The sequence below is a fragment of the Bombyx mandarina genome, chromosome 01 (assembly GCF_030267445.1).
Source record: "Bombyx mandarina strain Sakado chromosome 01, ASM3026744v2".
Taxonomy (NCBI): domain Eukaryota; kingdom Metazoa; phylum Arthropoda; class Insecta; order Lepidoptera; family Bombycidae; genus Bombyx; species Bombyx mandarina.
Window position 1 is genome coordinate 16,313,989 of NC_143208.1, and position 17,525 is coordinate 16,331,513.

Below are 17,525 nucleotides of genomic sequence, written 5' to 3' on the forward strand. Positions count from 1 at the left end.
CAACATTGCACAAAAATGCTTTATTTTTAAAAGCGAGTCAAAACAATACAATAACTGAAGTCTCCTTTTAAGCGTGCAAGCCTGTACTAGGAGAATAGAATACCTATAGAAATATAAAATTGAAAAACAGGATTTACGTACCTTCTTGTGACGAGAAGCTCTTATCATCGCCATCGTTTCTCCTTACAAATACTTTGACTTACCTGATATGAACTAATACTCATACAGCCTTAGAAAGGCTACATATAATAACAATAAACAATAGACTGCATCTGTGTAAGTATGGTACAACCGGTTAATAATGCCGTGTGGATATTTGTCCTTTGAGGGTAATAACAACGTGTGGCACTCGGGAACTGCCGCGGTAACGCTATTGCATAGCATTTTTTATCAACTTATGCAACTATGATTAGACAATGATAATTTAATATTAAAACAATAATAAAACAAGACCACGCTATATTAAACGTTAATAAAAGCAAAACCTTAACTGTCCCCTTCACACTCATAAGCTTGACCGCGCGAGAGAGAGATGGTCAGACTTTTCATGATGCGCGTGCAGTGTGACGTCACGCCACGCGCTTATTCACAAACACTACACAAGCGTAACGTGTGAATGTGTTAAACGCGAGCTATACGGTAGGCGGAGTGAGGGGTGTAAGGTTTTTTTCGTTACGGAATTTCCTGATTCGGTCGCCGCGCTCAAGGCCCGCGATAAAAGCTATGCAATAGCTTAAAAATTGTAATACTAGCCAAGATCAATCAAGACTGGTTTAGTTATTTCATCATCAGCATATCTTATATGTTGATAAAACATGATAGCCTCATGATATGGAAAGCGGCCAGAAATTACCTTAAATACACGCTCTATTCGGTTAAGTAGTTGAAAATCACGTGTACGAGTGTATACTATTAATGAAAATTCCGTTATTCCATATCCAAATCCAAAAAGTATGTATTATAAGAGATTTAAAAACTGTATATTTTCACGAAAAAAATATAGAAGGTCAATATACTGCTTAGAAATATCTAATTGATTCGTTATTTAACCACAAGAAACATTGCTTCAACTTGAAATCAGGCATCGGTCACAATTTTTAATTAGAAATTTTGCTTTGCTTTTCCTTCATTACATTTGTGCTTTTTAATATTTCGTTAAATTTACATGGTTATTTTAAATTGGCGTACTCTGATCTAATTATACTTTGTGTCAATATAGTTCAATGCTATTCATATTTTAACTCTCAGAATAAATAAATAATAGATGGAATCGGTTCCACGTAATCAGATATCGTTCTCATTCTCAATAAATTTATTTACTGAATTGATTCAAAGAATGTAATAAATGATGTAATAATTTGTTTAAGTAATTTAATTTATTTAAAACTCACCTTGGTTTTGTGGACATGCTGATGGTGGTACTCGGAGTCTATTTCAGGCTCGCTGAAGTAGCTCTGGTCCTAAAAAAAAAAGAAGCACATTAAAGGATTTTTCCTTCCTCCTTACTGGTGGTAGGACCTCTTGTGAGTCCGCACGGGTAGGTACCACCGCCCCGCCTACTTCTGCCGTGAAGCAGTAATGCGTTTCGATTTGAAGGGTGGGGCAGTCGTTGTAACTATACTGAGACCTTAGAACTTATATCTCAAGGTGTGCGGCGCATTTACGTTGTAGATGTGCTCCAGTAATCACTTAACACCAGATGGGCGTGAGCTCGTCCACACAATTAGGCAATAAAAAAAATATATAAAAAAATACTTCCTCCTAAATACTGCTAAAATTAAAATCTATTCCTACTAATATCCGAAGTAATTTCATTGACTAGCGTTGATACAAAATACGTAAATCTACTATCAATTTTCTCATAGATTCTATTACAGATAAAAAGACAGTGAATTTCTTATTCGTTCCATTATCTTTTTAAAATCCATCTTACAAAAGTCTTGATCAAACACGGTGCTCCTTTAAACGTGCAGCGGAATATGTCGAGAAAATATTTAAATTACAAATGGATCCGCGTTCTATGAGAAAAATAAATGAATTCACGTTCGAGTGCGAATGTGGGTACTGCTTTGGTCAGTCCGTTTTACCCATCCACTAGGTACATATCAGAACGATTTGTTTCTCTTAAATTACCAATGAAATCTAATGGATTTTACCGATCGATGCCTTGAGCATTCGAATATCAAGACAGACTATTCGTTCGAAACCAATGTTAATTGCGTTTATTTGTGCTATTATTACACGAGGATATGAATTTTTGATTACGCTACACAACTGGCTTCAAGCTTTATTTAAAAAAAGAAACATTTTTTAACTATTTTTATTGGTGCGTCTCTAGTTTGATATGCTTTAGTATATTTATTTAAAATCGATAAGAAAGAGGCTAGATTCTATTTATCAATTTATTGCAGTGGAAAACACAGTTCTCTTTTCAAAAAAGACACTACAACATAATTCAGTTATCTAAAGCAAGTGCACTTTACAAAATATTGTTATGTTCCTTTTAATGAAACTTTTATGATTTTTAAAAAGAATAGAAGGTAAACCAAATATGGAGAGCATTCAGGACAATTTGAAATTAGTAACTAGATTCTGATATAACTAAATAAATAAAAAATATCATAGTATTTTTGGAACGAAGTTCCTTACGGCAGGCTTGGAGGGGATAGGGATTTTGCTGCGCGACCGAACTGAAAAAAATGTGATAGTAAAACCGTAAGAAAAAATCCGTGGAAAAAAGTGCGTGGAATAAAACCGTTAAATGAGACGTGCACAGGCGCGAGCGCGACAGTTGTATACACAAGCGAGTAGTGTATAATACCTTTCTCTTTCTCCTTCTTTTTTTTGCAAATTGTGTCGTTTCTACATTAGCCGAAGGAACTTCGTTCCTACCTGGTGTCCCACGACACCACATTTTAATTTTTTATTATGACTATGTCTCTTAAATAGTTGTTATAAAATGCTGTTGTGACTTACACCTCTAGGATAAGACTGTGATTGCGAAACTACAAAATCGCAAGTTTGCAAGTTGCAACTTTGTTGATCTTTATTTATCAGTAACAGTCAAGTAAAGTAAAGTAATTTATTTTAGAAAATAAATGTACATTCTTAATTTAAATTTTAGTGACTTTGGTGTTCTGCCACGCTGTTTAAAACAGAAGAGTATTTGTGGGACAAAATGAAAAGCAGGTTCAATCTAAAACTATAAAGACTTCTGCTTTGTAACTTTAGCTTTGTAGTATCTCATTAAAAACTCATTATTTTTTAAATTAACAATCGCTCTTATAGCGCTTTACTTGCTTGTGAGAGCTAAAAGTTCAGGAACAGTTACCAAGTGAGAAGTAAAGTCATTTTCGTAACAAAATGGATCTGATTATTTTTAATCAGCATGAGTAAAAAAAAAAAAAAATCTAAATAAATACTTGTCTTTTTTCTTTACTAGATTCCTTTTCAAAGTTTTTATAGTATATTTGGGAGGTAATCTGAATCGACAAAAGGATACAAAGGGAATTAATTTAATAGAAATAGTTGTGTACAGGCTCTTGAGTGGTAACTGCTCACCAGCAAATGTAATGTGGGGGGCCCGTCGGCCAGGTGGAGCTATGACTTATTATAGATGTGGAGAATCAAATTCCTGGGTTTAATTATGTAAATTAGGAAAGTCCTACTATGTCCAGTAGAAGACAGCTGTGAGCTAATAATGATAGCGATAACGATACTAATTGAAGTTCTCACCTGATCCCAGCTGCTAGGGCCTGAGCAATTGGCTGCAGGCGGTGGCATAGCTAATGATCCCACGCCGACGACACCGGGGAATGCTCCTCCTCCTATGTCGGTTGCTTCAAAAAGTCGCAGCACAGAACGGTCCCGGATGTCATGAAGATGAGCCCTGAATGCATTGTAAAATCAGATGTATAATGAGGAAGAGCTGCGTCAATCTATCTATATATATATAAATGAATCGCTGTTCGTTAGTCTCGCTAAAACTCGAGAACGGACCGATTTGGATTGAATTAATTGTGTAAGTCTAGAGAAGGTTTAAAAGTTAAATAATTAACATAAATAAATAAATATAAATAAATAAATGCTCGGTATTAAATAAAAATAACAATTTTGTTTGTCTTTTGATGTGTCCCGCGTCGGACGGATTCCTTTTGTTTGTTTTAACTTTATTTTATACAAAAGCTTAGGTATTTTATTTATCGATTGAGGCACTACGAAGTCTGCCGGGTCAACTAGTTTAAGATAAAATATCAAATCGAAGTAATCGTAGTAACTATATTAGGAGTAGTAGTAATTAGTACTAGTAGTAGTAGTAGTAATAGTTCTTCTCAGTTTTATATTCAGATTGTTTATAATTTATTTGTTGATTGTTGCTTTTACAATGAGACAACAGAATTCAGCTACAAATAGATTATTTGAAGATTTTTTCTCTAATGAAATCCCAATATTACGTAGATGAAATAAACGTTGACTTTAAAAAATCCAACTCTTACAATCCAATAGAATTAATAAAAAAAAAAAAAAGATTTGTTAAACAGATCCTTTGCTGTTTTTTTTTTTCTAATTCAAATACCTATTCTAATTTCTGATGGATCATTAAATAACAAACTGTGTAAAGTTTTCAAAGAAACCTACAATTTTATTCAAAGGTTTATTTACTTTGTCTTAAAAGACTTTCAAAGGTTCAAGGAATAGAGAATGAAGTCTTTGAGGATTACGAATATAACAATTAAAATGTATCTTAACGTTACTTTTCATTTTAAATAAGACGAACTGTAACAGTATTTAGAATTAAAAACGTAATCTTCGAGAATTTTTTAATTTACATATTTCTTTCACTCAAGCATATTAAGTCTCAAGGTTCCTTTTGTAACAGTAATAGGATTAGTGGGCGTTAGAATCTCAGCGGCTACCCCGCAAACGTTGATTGTGCGTTTTGTTTAATTGCGTTGAAACGTGAGCGCATTCTCGGTACAGATAAATTACTTAGAAGATAATGTATGCACATTTGCGGTGGACGTGTAGGTATATTGAAGAATTTCTGGATTGGAATTTCTTGAGGAATAAGGTTAAATATAGATTGATGTGGAATTTATTAGGTTTAAAAGTGCTGCTACGCTCTTTTTTCTATGGCAAATACATAATAAAATTTGTCATATCATCTACGTAATTGATGAAATCATACATAAGGAAATTATTTTTACGAGTTAAAGTTTTTTATCAGAGTCAGTGTACACGGAAAATTCATTATCATTCATAATTTAGAATAGGTAAGACGCGCAAATTCCTGTCATGAAGTAGATATGCGTTGCGGTTGTCAAGGTAGTACAGATTTTGAGAAAATGCAGTCGATATTCGATCTTATCTGGACTGGCTACCGGAGCTTATTAAATCTAACAAATGTGAATGACGTCACCCATCATAAGGTCTGGGTTTTAAGCTCAGTTGTATGGAATAAAGGCCATTAAACCGAAATGCATGATCAAATAGATGGCAGAAATGGGAAATTAATTGTATCTAACCGTGCCGTACAGATCCAGAACACGTTGCCATGAGTAAATATGTCCCATGGTGAGTAGCGACAGTCATAATACGAGCTCGTTGGATTCGCAGAAAATCCGAAGTCCGTAACCTTTGTCTATCCGACTGTTTACCGTGAAGAAAAAAAAAGGCAATAACCATTAGCTAATAAACATTTTGTTCGATAAAAATCAGCTCTCTTCTCAATCTCAATTCAAAGGGGCATTACAATGGACATCATAAGAAATAAAATTACGAGGGAATTCTCAATACTTATTAACTGAATAAAAAAGTTGTTTGTTTGTTAATAATACTATATTTATTATACGTCTCTGAAAAAATATAAGGTTCAAATTAAATGTGACATTTCAAAGTTTTTGTATAAAACGACGAAGCTATAAAGTAAAAACATGTACGGGTATAAAATACATTTTTGCGTTACTTTGTTTCATCCCTAAGTTGAACCTTGATCTGAGTTATGCATCATCAATATTTTAAGGAATTTTATATACAGATGCTTTTTAAAATCGAATCGATAAATTAACATACAAGTACTAAGATTTGACGAGTCGCAGATAGAACTGATCGAAAGCTTTAGGGAAATACTCGGAGAAACGTGAATTATAATACAATAAATGCTCATGAACTAATTAATATGTATTTGAGAAGGTACTTAATATTTCAAATTGCTAATTACAAAAATAATTAAATGTCCTATCATTTTTTAAAGTTAATTTTAGACTACCATGACCGCAGTGAAATCGAAACATCCATAATCCTTTTTTGAATCACTTTATTACGTAATTTCTATTATCCCCAAACCGACCCTTGACCTTTTTCTTTGTTATTTTTAATTGGAATATTTCATAAAAGGGAGAACCGAAACGAGTATGTACAAATAACTAATGAAATATGAAGAGGTGTACAGCAAAATAGACCGTAAACAGACACAAGGCAGTTGAAAATCTATACTAATATTATAAAGAGGAAAGATCTGTTTGTTTGTTTGTATTGAACAGGCTCCTAAACCACTGAACCGATTTAAAAAAATCTTTCACTGTTGGAAAGCTATGCTATCCCCGGGTGACATAGGCTATAATATTTATTATGTTTTCAAAAAAATTAGGGATCCTTACTGAAACTTCAATAATGTAATCCAATGTGTAAAAAAATTACCTAAAATTCTTTATATCGCGAGCGCTACTTCCCAAGCGAAGCCGGGTGGGCCGCTAGTTAGATATAAATGCAATACAACAGGTAATTTAGGAAAAAACAACTAAAATCGAAATATAATATAAAAAGTGTTATTTATAAATTCACTAATACCTACTTCTCACATACTTATCTCCTTAATATTTCTATCAAAAATATCTGATCAAACATAATATAACATAAGCCTTTAATTTTATGCCTTAATCTTCCAAATATGTATATTTATTCTTTCACTGAGATGCTACCAAGTTTTCGTACGAAAATAGAATGGATCCACATTCAAAAGTAACAGTGACCTCATTTCTCAACATGAAGTGCATCACCAACTTCCATTTTTAACTTGGCAAGTGTGAGCCAAGGTTCCATGTTTTCTCTTTTATTAGCTTACGCTGGCAGACGACTTGATTGCAACCGTCACCTGTACACTAGATAATATGAATCGATTGATAAAAGCAACCGACCGTGAGCTTTTGTGAACATTTCGGTTTACGTACTTAAAAGTTCAGAAAAGCTGCTGCGCACAGAGGAACAACTAAGATGATGAGATACTGCAGCTGACCAAGCTCCACAGATACGGAGAATGAAAAACTTTGATTTTATTCAAATTTTATAACATATGTGTTAAATTTTAAAATTTATTAAAATTTTAACCAGTGACCAAACATTTCAATAATTAAATTTCGGTAATGAAATATTGAACGAGTATTCACGTGTCGCCGTTTATTTATAAGAATAATCTCAATAAAAAATAGATGATATTTATTTTCTGAAGTCGTCGTGGCCTAAGGGATAAGACGTCCGGTGCTTTTGTGTTGAGCGATGCACCGGTGTTCGAATCCCGCAGGCGGGTACCAATTTTCCTAATGAAATACATACTCAACAAATGTTCACGCTTGACTTCCACGGTGAAGGAATAACATCGTGTAATAAAAATGAAACCCGCAAAATTATAATTTGCGTAATTACTGGTGGTAGGACCTCTTGTGAGTCCGCGTGGATAGGTACCACCGCCCTGCCTATTTCTGCCGTGAAGCAGTAATGCGTTTCGGTTTCGGTGGGGCAGCCATTGTAACTATAATTGAGACCTTAGAACTCATATCTCAAGGTGGGTGGTGCATTTACGTCGTAGATGTCTATGGGCTCCAGTAACCACTTAACACCAGGTGGGCTGTGAGTTCGTCCACCCATCTAGCAATAAAATAAAAAAAATCTAATGTCTGTTTCTGATATTTTCATGTGAAAAGCTACTCTTCTGATTTACCAATTTTTTTATCGAAGTCACCAAACTAAACGTCTTGTTCTTAAAGGTATCATCCGCCAAAATAACCCACTAGTGTGATTTAAGCTCATCAGGTTAACGTATAAGTTTAAATTGCACTTCTCGTAACCCAGTCAAAGTTTCAAGTGCTCAGAGCGTATATCATTATTTTTCACTTCAGGTGCAGTACCGAGCATAAATGAGGTTGGAGTCGGCATATTGCGATGGCTATTTACAAAACATTGGAAAATGAACTCACTCTTCAAATTTTCCTTTTAAATGATTACCGAAGCCTATGCTTCTACGTCCCGTCCAAATGCATAAATATTCTATATTAGATATTATGTCAGAGACTGAGAATGTTTTTATATGAATTGTATATCAAACACATAACTCTATCACTGAAATCATGGCTTAGTGCGTCTAGAGATTCAATTGAATATGTATAATTGATGTGAAGCTATTACCGAAGCCTTTATACCGCAGAATATGAATACGACATATGACATTTAGATATGGGCTTTAGTTGCATCCCTATAAGAAGCGTATTAATCTTCAATCAGAAAGCTTAAGTTTGACATTACATATTTACTTGTGTTCTAATAAATAAAATATAATTTTTTAAAACTGACGAACCATTAATAATAAAATTGTTGCACATCATTGCAAACTTTATTCCGTAAAAATTAAAAAAAGGTCCCATAAGGCTCATATTTAAATGGATTATCTTTAGCAGTGATGATAAGTCCATTGATTTCTGAGCCCTCGACGCCATACGAAGCGCCGACGGGATCGAAACGAAAATAGAATGTCCCTACATGTTTATGTATTAACAATTTAAAATGATTTTAAAATTTTCCTCTCAAATTTTACATATAAAATAAATTCCGCATACCTATGCAAACCTATGAATACACTGCTAACTTAAGCTGTCAGTCTTAAGACATGAAAACACTGAAAAGCTCTTAGAAAAATTCCCTCACAGGTACACATTTGAAAAAAATAACGAGAGACTCCTCATAGGTCCATTAAGAATCACTAAATGTGATTTGACAATAAAAAAGCAACAAATAAATTCAAAGATGTACAATATAAATCAAGATAATTTTCTATTCAAGAAAAAACTCCAATAACAATTAAAAGATTTGTATACAAAAAAGCAATACTCAAATTTTGATAGACGATTTAAAAAATTTTTTTTTTTTACACATAAATGTGTATTAAAATTTCATGTGCCCAAAGTATTAAAAGTAAAAAGAATAGTTAATAAATAACTTACGGGCAACGATAGTCGTGTATGTGCGTGAAACTGCGACTTGACCGCATTGTATCTCCGACAGATAGCTCGGGAGTTGTATGCTTAGGCGGGCGTCAGGGTTTACACTGATGGGGTGCCGTCCTACCTCGAATGGGGCAGCTTTCGCGCAAGGTCAGTCCGCTCTACGGCGTATCCCGCCAAAACTTTTTTCGAACTTATTCCATTACCGATTTTGATTTGGGATATTAATATGCGTTCAAGTATTGTTTTTCATCGAGGATGTTTCGAAAATGTGATTTTATTTTACATATTTATCAGTATCCATAATTATTTCCGAGTATTCCTTTTTTGAATTATACGTTGGTTTTTATTTAAACGTCAAAATTAAAATATATGCTTAAGTCTCGTGTTTGTTTGTTGGGTGTTTTTTTTTTAGAAAACATATTTTTAAGTGAACCGTAAAACGATTTTTTTCGCATTTAAATTTCATATTGGTATCAATGTAAGGTACATTCTGGATTGGAATGGATTCAAGGGGCTCTACCGTAATTATTATGTTTTGGAATAGTTAATGGATTATAACTGTAGATACACCGTTACACTTTTTTTTATTTATTGCTTAGGTGGGTGGACGAGCTCACAGCCCACCTGGTGTTAAGTGGTTACTGGAGCCCATAGACATCTACAACGTAAACGCGTCACCCACCTCGTAAAGTTATTGAAAGTAAAAATTATTGAAAGTATCTTCATGTACATCTACTATCTACCTGTTCTTAATTGAAGGATGCAGAAAGACTCGTACACATTGTATGAGTGTAAAATAAGACTTAAGCATCATGATGAAATAAATATCGAGCGAGAGAAGAGTACGAAAAAGTCGTCAAGGGTCCGTAGTCACGAAAACTGTAAGTATAGACACGTCGAAAATAATAATACAGTCAAAACTGGGTAAGTGAGAAAACTCTATAAGTGAGAGTAATAGCCAGAACCCGTCATTTTAAGCTCCTAAAACCTCTATTAGCGAGAAACAGAAACTTTTGTAAGAGACAGTCGTTTTTCCCTCATGGACCTCCGTAAGTGAAACTGCTAATTATCTATACCTCTATAAGCGACAGTCGAGCTGTATTTATTTATAGTATTTAGGAGAAACAAATGACAAAATAAATCACAAATGTAACATCTGCTATTTTATGACTCATTATTAACTTTCGTGGAACTTCCTACCATTGTTTTTGTATTGTTTTTTCCTCAATAATGAACCTATTCTATTTCGTGGAACTAAATAAAGTAGTTATTTTATCAGATTCTTTTCGAATGGACACGTGTACCTGTGTACTGTCCTGTTTGTCGGACTGACTCAGTTTATCGTTAATCAAATGTGAAGGAATGGTTTGTTCAGCATCATGTCAAAACGGAAAATTAAAGTACTGTCATTAAGTGATTTACTTAAAATACTTACTGATTTGAACTAAAATAGTGAATGCGTGGATCCGGAAAATCGCGAAACGAAATTCAGAAGGAGCATTAGCGAGAAACTCGGGTTAGTGAGAAACCTCTATAAGCGAGAATGAGATTGTGCTTCCTTGAACTCTCGCTTATCCAGGTTTGACTGTATAATGAAAAGAAATAATACGGGATAAAACGGTAAAAGTAATTTTAGTTGAGTGTAAAGATATATCGATGAATTTTTAAGATAATTCCATCTACGCTCTATTTAGGGTTCAGTTATATAGTTTTGTGTGTGTGTGTTTTTTTTTTTGTTTTAACCTAGACCGCTCATTTCGATTACTGAAAAATTTGCTATGTGTAGCAAGCAACGCACGGACACGCAAATGAACGGTTCATAATTTTGTTCTCATATAATATTACATTAGAATCCTTGACTTCATAAAGTATTCGAGAATCTTAGCAACATTAAAGCCCTTCGAAACACAAAAAAATATAAGGAACCAATTCAATTTGCCCATTAAATATAGGCACAGGAAAATGGATACGAAAAACAAAACTCGTTTGATAATTTTATTTTTTTCATGAAACAATCATTATATTATAACGTTAAAACAAAAAATATTAGGTAGCTTTTTGAATAAATTAGTTAGCTTAATATTTGTGATATTAATACCAAAAAAGTAAAAAAATGATCAAACTCAAAAATTCTGGTGGGCCAAAGCTTCGGAGAGCAAGGACGAGGCAGGCTGTAAGCCTGGATATCGCGAAGGCCTTCCGACAGGCATAGGGCACTTCTGTCGAAGTTAACATCTTACGGAATTCCCGAGAGGATCTGTAAGTGGATCGCTAGATTTATTGATGGGCGGAGCATCAGTGTCGTTGTAGACGGTTGCTGCTCGGATAATTAACATTCAGTGCTCTCTCCCACGTTTGCATGCATGCTGAATATCAATGACATGCTATATACTGATAGCATGCATTGCTATGCGGATGACAGCACGGGGGATGCGCAATATATGGGCCATCGGAGTTTTCTCAGAGTATGTGCAGGAGAGACGATCTAAACTTGTGTCTAAAGTACTCTCTGGTGCGAGTCACCGGGTCTCCTTTGAAGATACAAGTTTGCGCGTTCACTGCAATGAAGGACCTCTTTGTCATGAGACCGCAATTCCAAGAGGTATCCCTGCAAGCATCCACGAGTATTGGGATACTTGGGCTCGATATTTCGAGCGATATCCAGTTTTGGGGTCATTTGGTGAGCAAAGTCAAGCTGGCGTCCAAAATGCTGAAAGTCCCCAACAGAGCGAAGCAGTACTTTAAAGCCTGGACACAGACTTTCGCTTTACAAAGCATAAGTGCGGCCTCGCACTATAAGTACTGCTCCCACCAGCTCTGGGCCGGGACTCCCAAATATTCCAATACTTCCATTTGACTCTATTGAGAAGAAGGCCGTTCGCATTGTAGGTAGTCCCATTGCCACGGATCGCTTAGAACCTCTGGGTCTGCGGAGGGACTTCGGTTTTCTCTGTATTATTTCAGTTTCACTTTAAAGCTACAATTTGCAAAACAAACGAAGAAGTGAGTGAGAAGTCGGTGTACTCGTATTAGCTAATCCGGCCATGCCGATATTTAGGTACAATATTCAACAAAAAAATACACACTTGGCATGGATTCGTGAATAATTTATAACAATTGAATAATCAGTATATTCTAAAAATATTAATATCTTCCAATATATTAAGGGTTGGATTAAGAAAAAAAATTCAGACATATTCTTTGAAGAGCTAGCCAATAAGTGTTAAGTTTCGACTACAAAAAAAACAAGCGCCAAACAAAAGAAAGCATAACATATGATTTAATTAAGAATACCTTTTAATTTTCATGTCATATTTTCATTATTTCTTTTGTGACTTTTAGAATCAATCGAATTTAATCGAATTAAATCAAAACTCAACACAACTTTCTGCGCTATATTATTAATCACAGAACCTTGAGTATAAAAATATAATACCTAAGAATACATAAATTATGCATATCATCGTGTTCAGTTGCGACAGACACTTCAAGTGAAAAGTTCTGACGTCATACATCGTTCGTACATTATGTCACAAGCTTTGCTGGATAATACACACTGAATTTGTGTTTATCCTTAGTATTTGTATTAGATTATGGATGCAGACTGACACTGAATAAATACATTCAAAATGTTCATACTTCAAATCGGAAATAATAGTGTTGTTTACAATATCAGGGTATCTTGCGCACATTGCGTAGAAACTGATAACGTGAAAGTGACTTCCTTCGCGTGGACTTAGCAGTTTTTTTTAATTTCTTCGGCGCGCACTTTGCGGTACCGTGGGTTTCGTGGAGTCGGAGTGGTGGGGCTCGATGGGGTTTAGTCAGTAGTCGGTTTTGCGGGGTAGCTCTTGCGTGGCAGACGCCGTGCAGTGTCTCGCGCGCCGTTCACAAGGCGTAGTCTCCCGGCAGGAATTGGAAGAAGAGGAGGACCCCTGTCTTCTTCTTCTCCCTGTTCATTTCTGGAGGCGCCGGAGTCCGACATAACCCGGTCTCTTACCCCCCTCGACCGGGTGGATATACATAAATGGATTCCCCAGCGTTAAAAAAAAAAAAGATTTTTTTAATTCCATTATTATGTTAAACGATAGATCACACAGCCTTAGCGCGATTAACTAAACCAATAGCGTCGCCTTTCGAAGTATAGCTCGTATTAATACAATTATTACGAATTACGTGTAGTTGCTTAAAATTGTAATACCTTTATATTATTATGTATTAAATGAAGATATATATTATGTATGAGCTTCAATAATACTATAGTGACGTTTTTGTCGCATGTTTCTTATTTTTATTTTAGTTTTTCCTCTAAATATCATTTTGCAGGAAACATAAGAGTAAAGTATCCCGAACGACGGATATAATAAAATTCATATAAAAATATTTTAAATAATTGCATAACCAATACAATATCACCACAATAATAAATACCTAATGAAACAATATGTTTATTTATCATATTATTATACGTATTTTTTTGTAACTTATTAACGAACGTTTCATTTTTTTATTTCTTAGATGGTTGATCGAGCTCTCGGCTCACCTGATGGTATCATGGTATCATCTCAAACAATTCCTTCTTAAATAGGGACCGAGTGTCTAAGAAATACAATTAAAGAATTTATCGAAGTATAATGCTTTTTTCTTTCTTTCCTTAGACACGTACAGGCAGAGAAGGTGTTCTAAGGTGCCTAATGTTAGATTATTGCCGAGGCCAAATATCACGTTGTGAATGGCGGCTTTCATCTATTACGACAAAAATGTAATTGAATTGTCAATTTTCGTGTGTAAGTGACGACCGTGTCGCTGACTGTGACACACTCGACAAACCGTGACAACGTCTGGGTGTGTGTGTGTCCTTTGAAATAGTGCACAGACCGTTCAAAACACGACATGCAAACTTTTCTACGTAGTATTCGAATATTAAATATTAGTTGTATAACTGTGCAATTGTGCCTATTTGGGTCAATTGATATTGCAATAAACCAGATGACGAAGGAGATCGATAAAACAATAGCAGCCGCTTCGACAAAGTACTGAGCTTTCAAATATTTACATAATAAAAAATAAAGACTTCAGTTTTTTTTAACTTGCATTTACTATAAAGCTTCAGAGTATCACAGAAAGGAAAACGCTCTTCTAACATGTCAAAAGACAATGGTGAGAGGAGTCCTGGGTTCAGAAACGTGAATCACTCGCAAAGACCCGAGTCCTTATTTATTATACCTTACTTATACGGGCTGGTATAAGAAACATTGTAAAAAGCTAAAACAGAACAGAAAGCTGACAGACTGCTTAACCTCATTTTAAATTAATCAGAAGACGATACATATAACAATGCAGAAGGAAAGAAGAAATAAAAATAGCAGTGTGATCGTGTTCGGGGTTCGTAAGGCCCTCCGCGAACCTTAGAGACCCCCCGAGAATCTACGAGAACCTCCGAGAGCTCTACGAGAATCTCAGCAATGTTGACGTCACACCTTTTAAAAACACCGCCTATCCTCCATCTCCGTTATATCCTCCATCTCCGCTAATCCACCTATACATTTAATATAGATTTAAGATGATTAATAACAAAATTAAATTTCATAGTTGCAACGAGTAAGATAATTCTATTTAGGTGCTATTATATCTACGTGTGCAGATTATTATGGTAAAGCTTTACTGTGCTTATGCAAACTATAGTTCGTGTTGACGTGGTATGTTTAGTATTTTCTTCAAGGATAAGGCGCCTGTATGTGGTTAACATGCCTTTGAGAAAACCAAAGCGCTTCGAAGTGAATTCTCCAGCCGAGAAAATGTTGAGCTTCGAGAAACCCTTGCAAGTTTTAAGTGCAGTTTTCGCTTATGTATGAAAAATTTATTTATGGATAGGAAATAAATTTAAAATGTTTTATATTTCTCTCAAAAATGCAAGTGTTTAGAAAATAAAAATAATTGATATAGATGAGATCAATTAATTGAATTTTATTGTTTCGTAAGTTGGTCTATCACACTGCATATTTCTGTAATGAAGGGAAGGAATATTAAAATTTGAAATATAGTATACTCGTAGTAACAATTAAAGTGTACCAAAAAGTTGAAACTCTGTACCTTTAAATATAAAAATCAACTAAAAAACGTGTGGCACTCGGGAACTGCCGCGGTAAAGCTATTGCATAGCATTTTTTATCAACTTATGCAATTATAATAGAAAATGATAATTTAATATTAAAACAATAATAAAACAAGACCACGCTATATTAAACATTAATAAAAGCAAAACCTTAACTGTCCCCTTCACACTCATAAGCTAGACCGCGAGAGAGAGAGATGGGCAGCCTTTCCATGATGCGCATGCAGTGTGACGTCACGCCACGCTCTTATTCACAAACACTAGACAAGCGCAACGTGTGAATGTGTTGAACGCGAGCTACATGGTAGGCGGAGTGAGGGGTGTTAGGTTTTTTTCGTTACAGAATTTCATGATTCGGTCGCCGCGCTCATGGCCCGCGATAAAAGCTATGCAATAGCTTAAAAACACAAATTTTTAATAAATATTTGACAAAACTAACAGTATTACCAGCCTGCGTTATATTATAATTTCAGTGTAACTGGTTTCATGAACCGTGAAATAATCACACTTAGGTTATGCGGCCCGCACACCCACGCGCACGCCTGTACACATCTAATGCTGTTATTTAACAAATTAATTTAGTTAAGCTTAACAAATATAGAATTTCAATTAATTTTTTTTTATTGCTTAGGTGGGTTGGACGAGCTCACAGCCCACCTGTTGTTAAGTGGTTACTGGAGCCCATGGACATCTATAACGTAAATACGCCATCCACCTTGAGATATAAATTCTAAGATCTCAGTATAGTTACAACGGCTGCTCCACCCTTCAAACCGAAACGCATTACCGGTTCACGGCAGAAATTGGCGAGGTGGTGGTGCCTACCTGCGCAGACTCACATGATGTCCTACCACCAGTAAAAATACAACATACAATAAAAAAGCAACATATATGTAAGAGCAATGTGGCCTACTCTGTCTCATATTCAGAATGCTGCTGCATTTAGCCCGTACTCTAGGCACAGGCACACGGGTACACAAGGCGCATCGCTTCCACATGACTGCATGAATGTTTTCATTCGATGCGAACGTCCGCAAACATCCCTGGGGCGCTACAGAAACTAAACAATCCTATCTACACCCCAAAAGCGTCATTGAACTATACGTTTTAGTATAGTTTTCAAATAAACGAGAATCTTTCTGAAGTATGCTTAATGATAACGAAAGCGGTCATGACGACAGATGTAGCTTTTTTTTTCCCCTACCTATGCTGATAGCCTTCAGAGGCTATTTCAGCTTCGCCCTAACGTTTGTAGTGAGCTCGCGGGGCTCAACCGGAGAGCTGCTAACACTGACCCTAGCATGAGCAGTGCTTCGCAGAATCTACCACCGGATCGGAAACGCGACCCTAACGTGATTATAACATAATAATATAAAGGTCGGCATATGAAAAAATAATATAGTCGAAATAGTAAAATTCATTATTAATGCTGGTAGGTAATTCTAGAACTTATTGTGTTACGAATTAAATTAAATCACAAAAATGATTTTAGTACAACAAGAAAGATCGGAAGAAGAAGGTTTATTGAATTTGAGAAGGCGAACTCAGATATTTATTAAATTTGTTCAGTGATGGAAGGCGCTAAAATAAAGTTTTTTAGAAGGAAACGGAAAGTGAAGGTGACGCTCAAACAAATTGTATCGTAAAATTCAAATGAGACACATCTATTTATTGACTCGCTCCGGCTCTGCTCGGGTCTTGAACAAAATTTCAACGATATTTGACGTTGTTTTATTTTTTGTTTGCTGTTTTATAGACGTACTAACTATTATAGTTATGCGGCAATAAGTGCTGTCGCGACATTTTTTGTAAATAATAATGTATTCTAAAAGTCGTAGTACATTATTTTATTCTATTATCGATAGTTTTCGCAGGGCATGCGATGTAAAGAATATTTTAGGTAATTTTTTTACACCTTGGGTTACATTATTGGAGTTTTAGTAAGGATCCCAATTTTGTTTTAAAAAAGATTAGCCGATGTCACTCTTGAACAGTGTAGCTTCCAAACAGTGAAAAAAATTTTCAAATCGTTCCAGTAGTTTCGGAGCCTATTTAATAGAAACAAACAAACAAATCTTTCCTCTTTATAATATTAGTATAGAAGTATAGATCAAACAAAACTTTAAGAGATTTGA

At 35.1% G+C, this 17,525-nt stretch overlaps 1 protein-coding gene across 22 annotated transcripts in view; it reads right to left on the reverse strand.

The window, feature by feature from the left end:
* The window catches only part of LOC114252733 (coiled-coil domain-containing protein AGAP005037), a 316,019-nt gene that overhangs the window by 100,128 nt on the left and 198,366 nt on the right, over positions 1 to 17,525 (reverse strand). For all 22 annotated transcript variants that reach the window (XR_016323829.1, XR_016323828.1, XR_003625165.2 and 19 more), the window contains 2 exons: positions 3,736 to 3,889; positions 1,392 to 1,460 (listed from right to left, as the gene is read on the reverse strand). Coding sequence is in view for 18 of the 22 variants with exons in the window: in XM_089731174.1 (XP_089587300.1) it covers positions 1,392 to 1,460; positions 3,736 to 3,889 (223 nt within the window). In the remaining 4 variants the exon portion in view is untranslated. The remainder of the gene's footprint in view (positions 1 to 1,391; positions 1,461 to 3,735; positions 3,890 to 17,525) is intronic.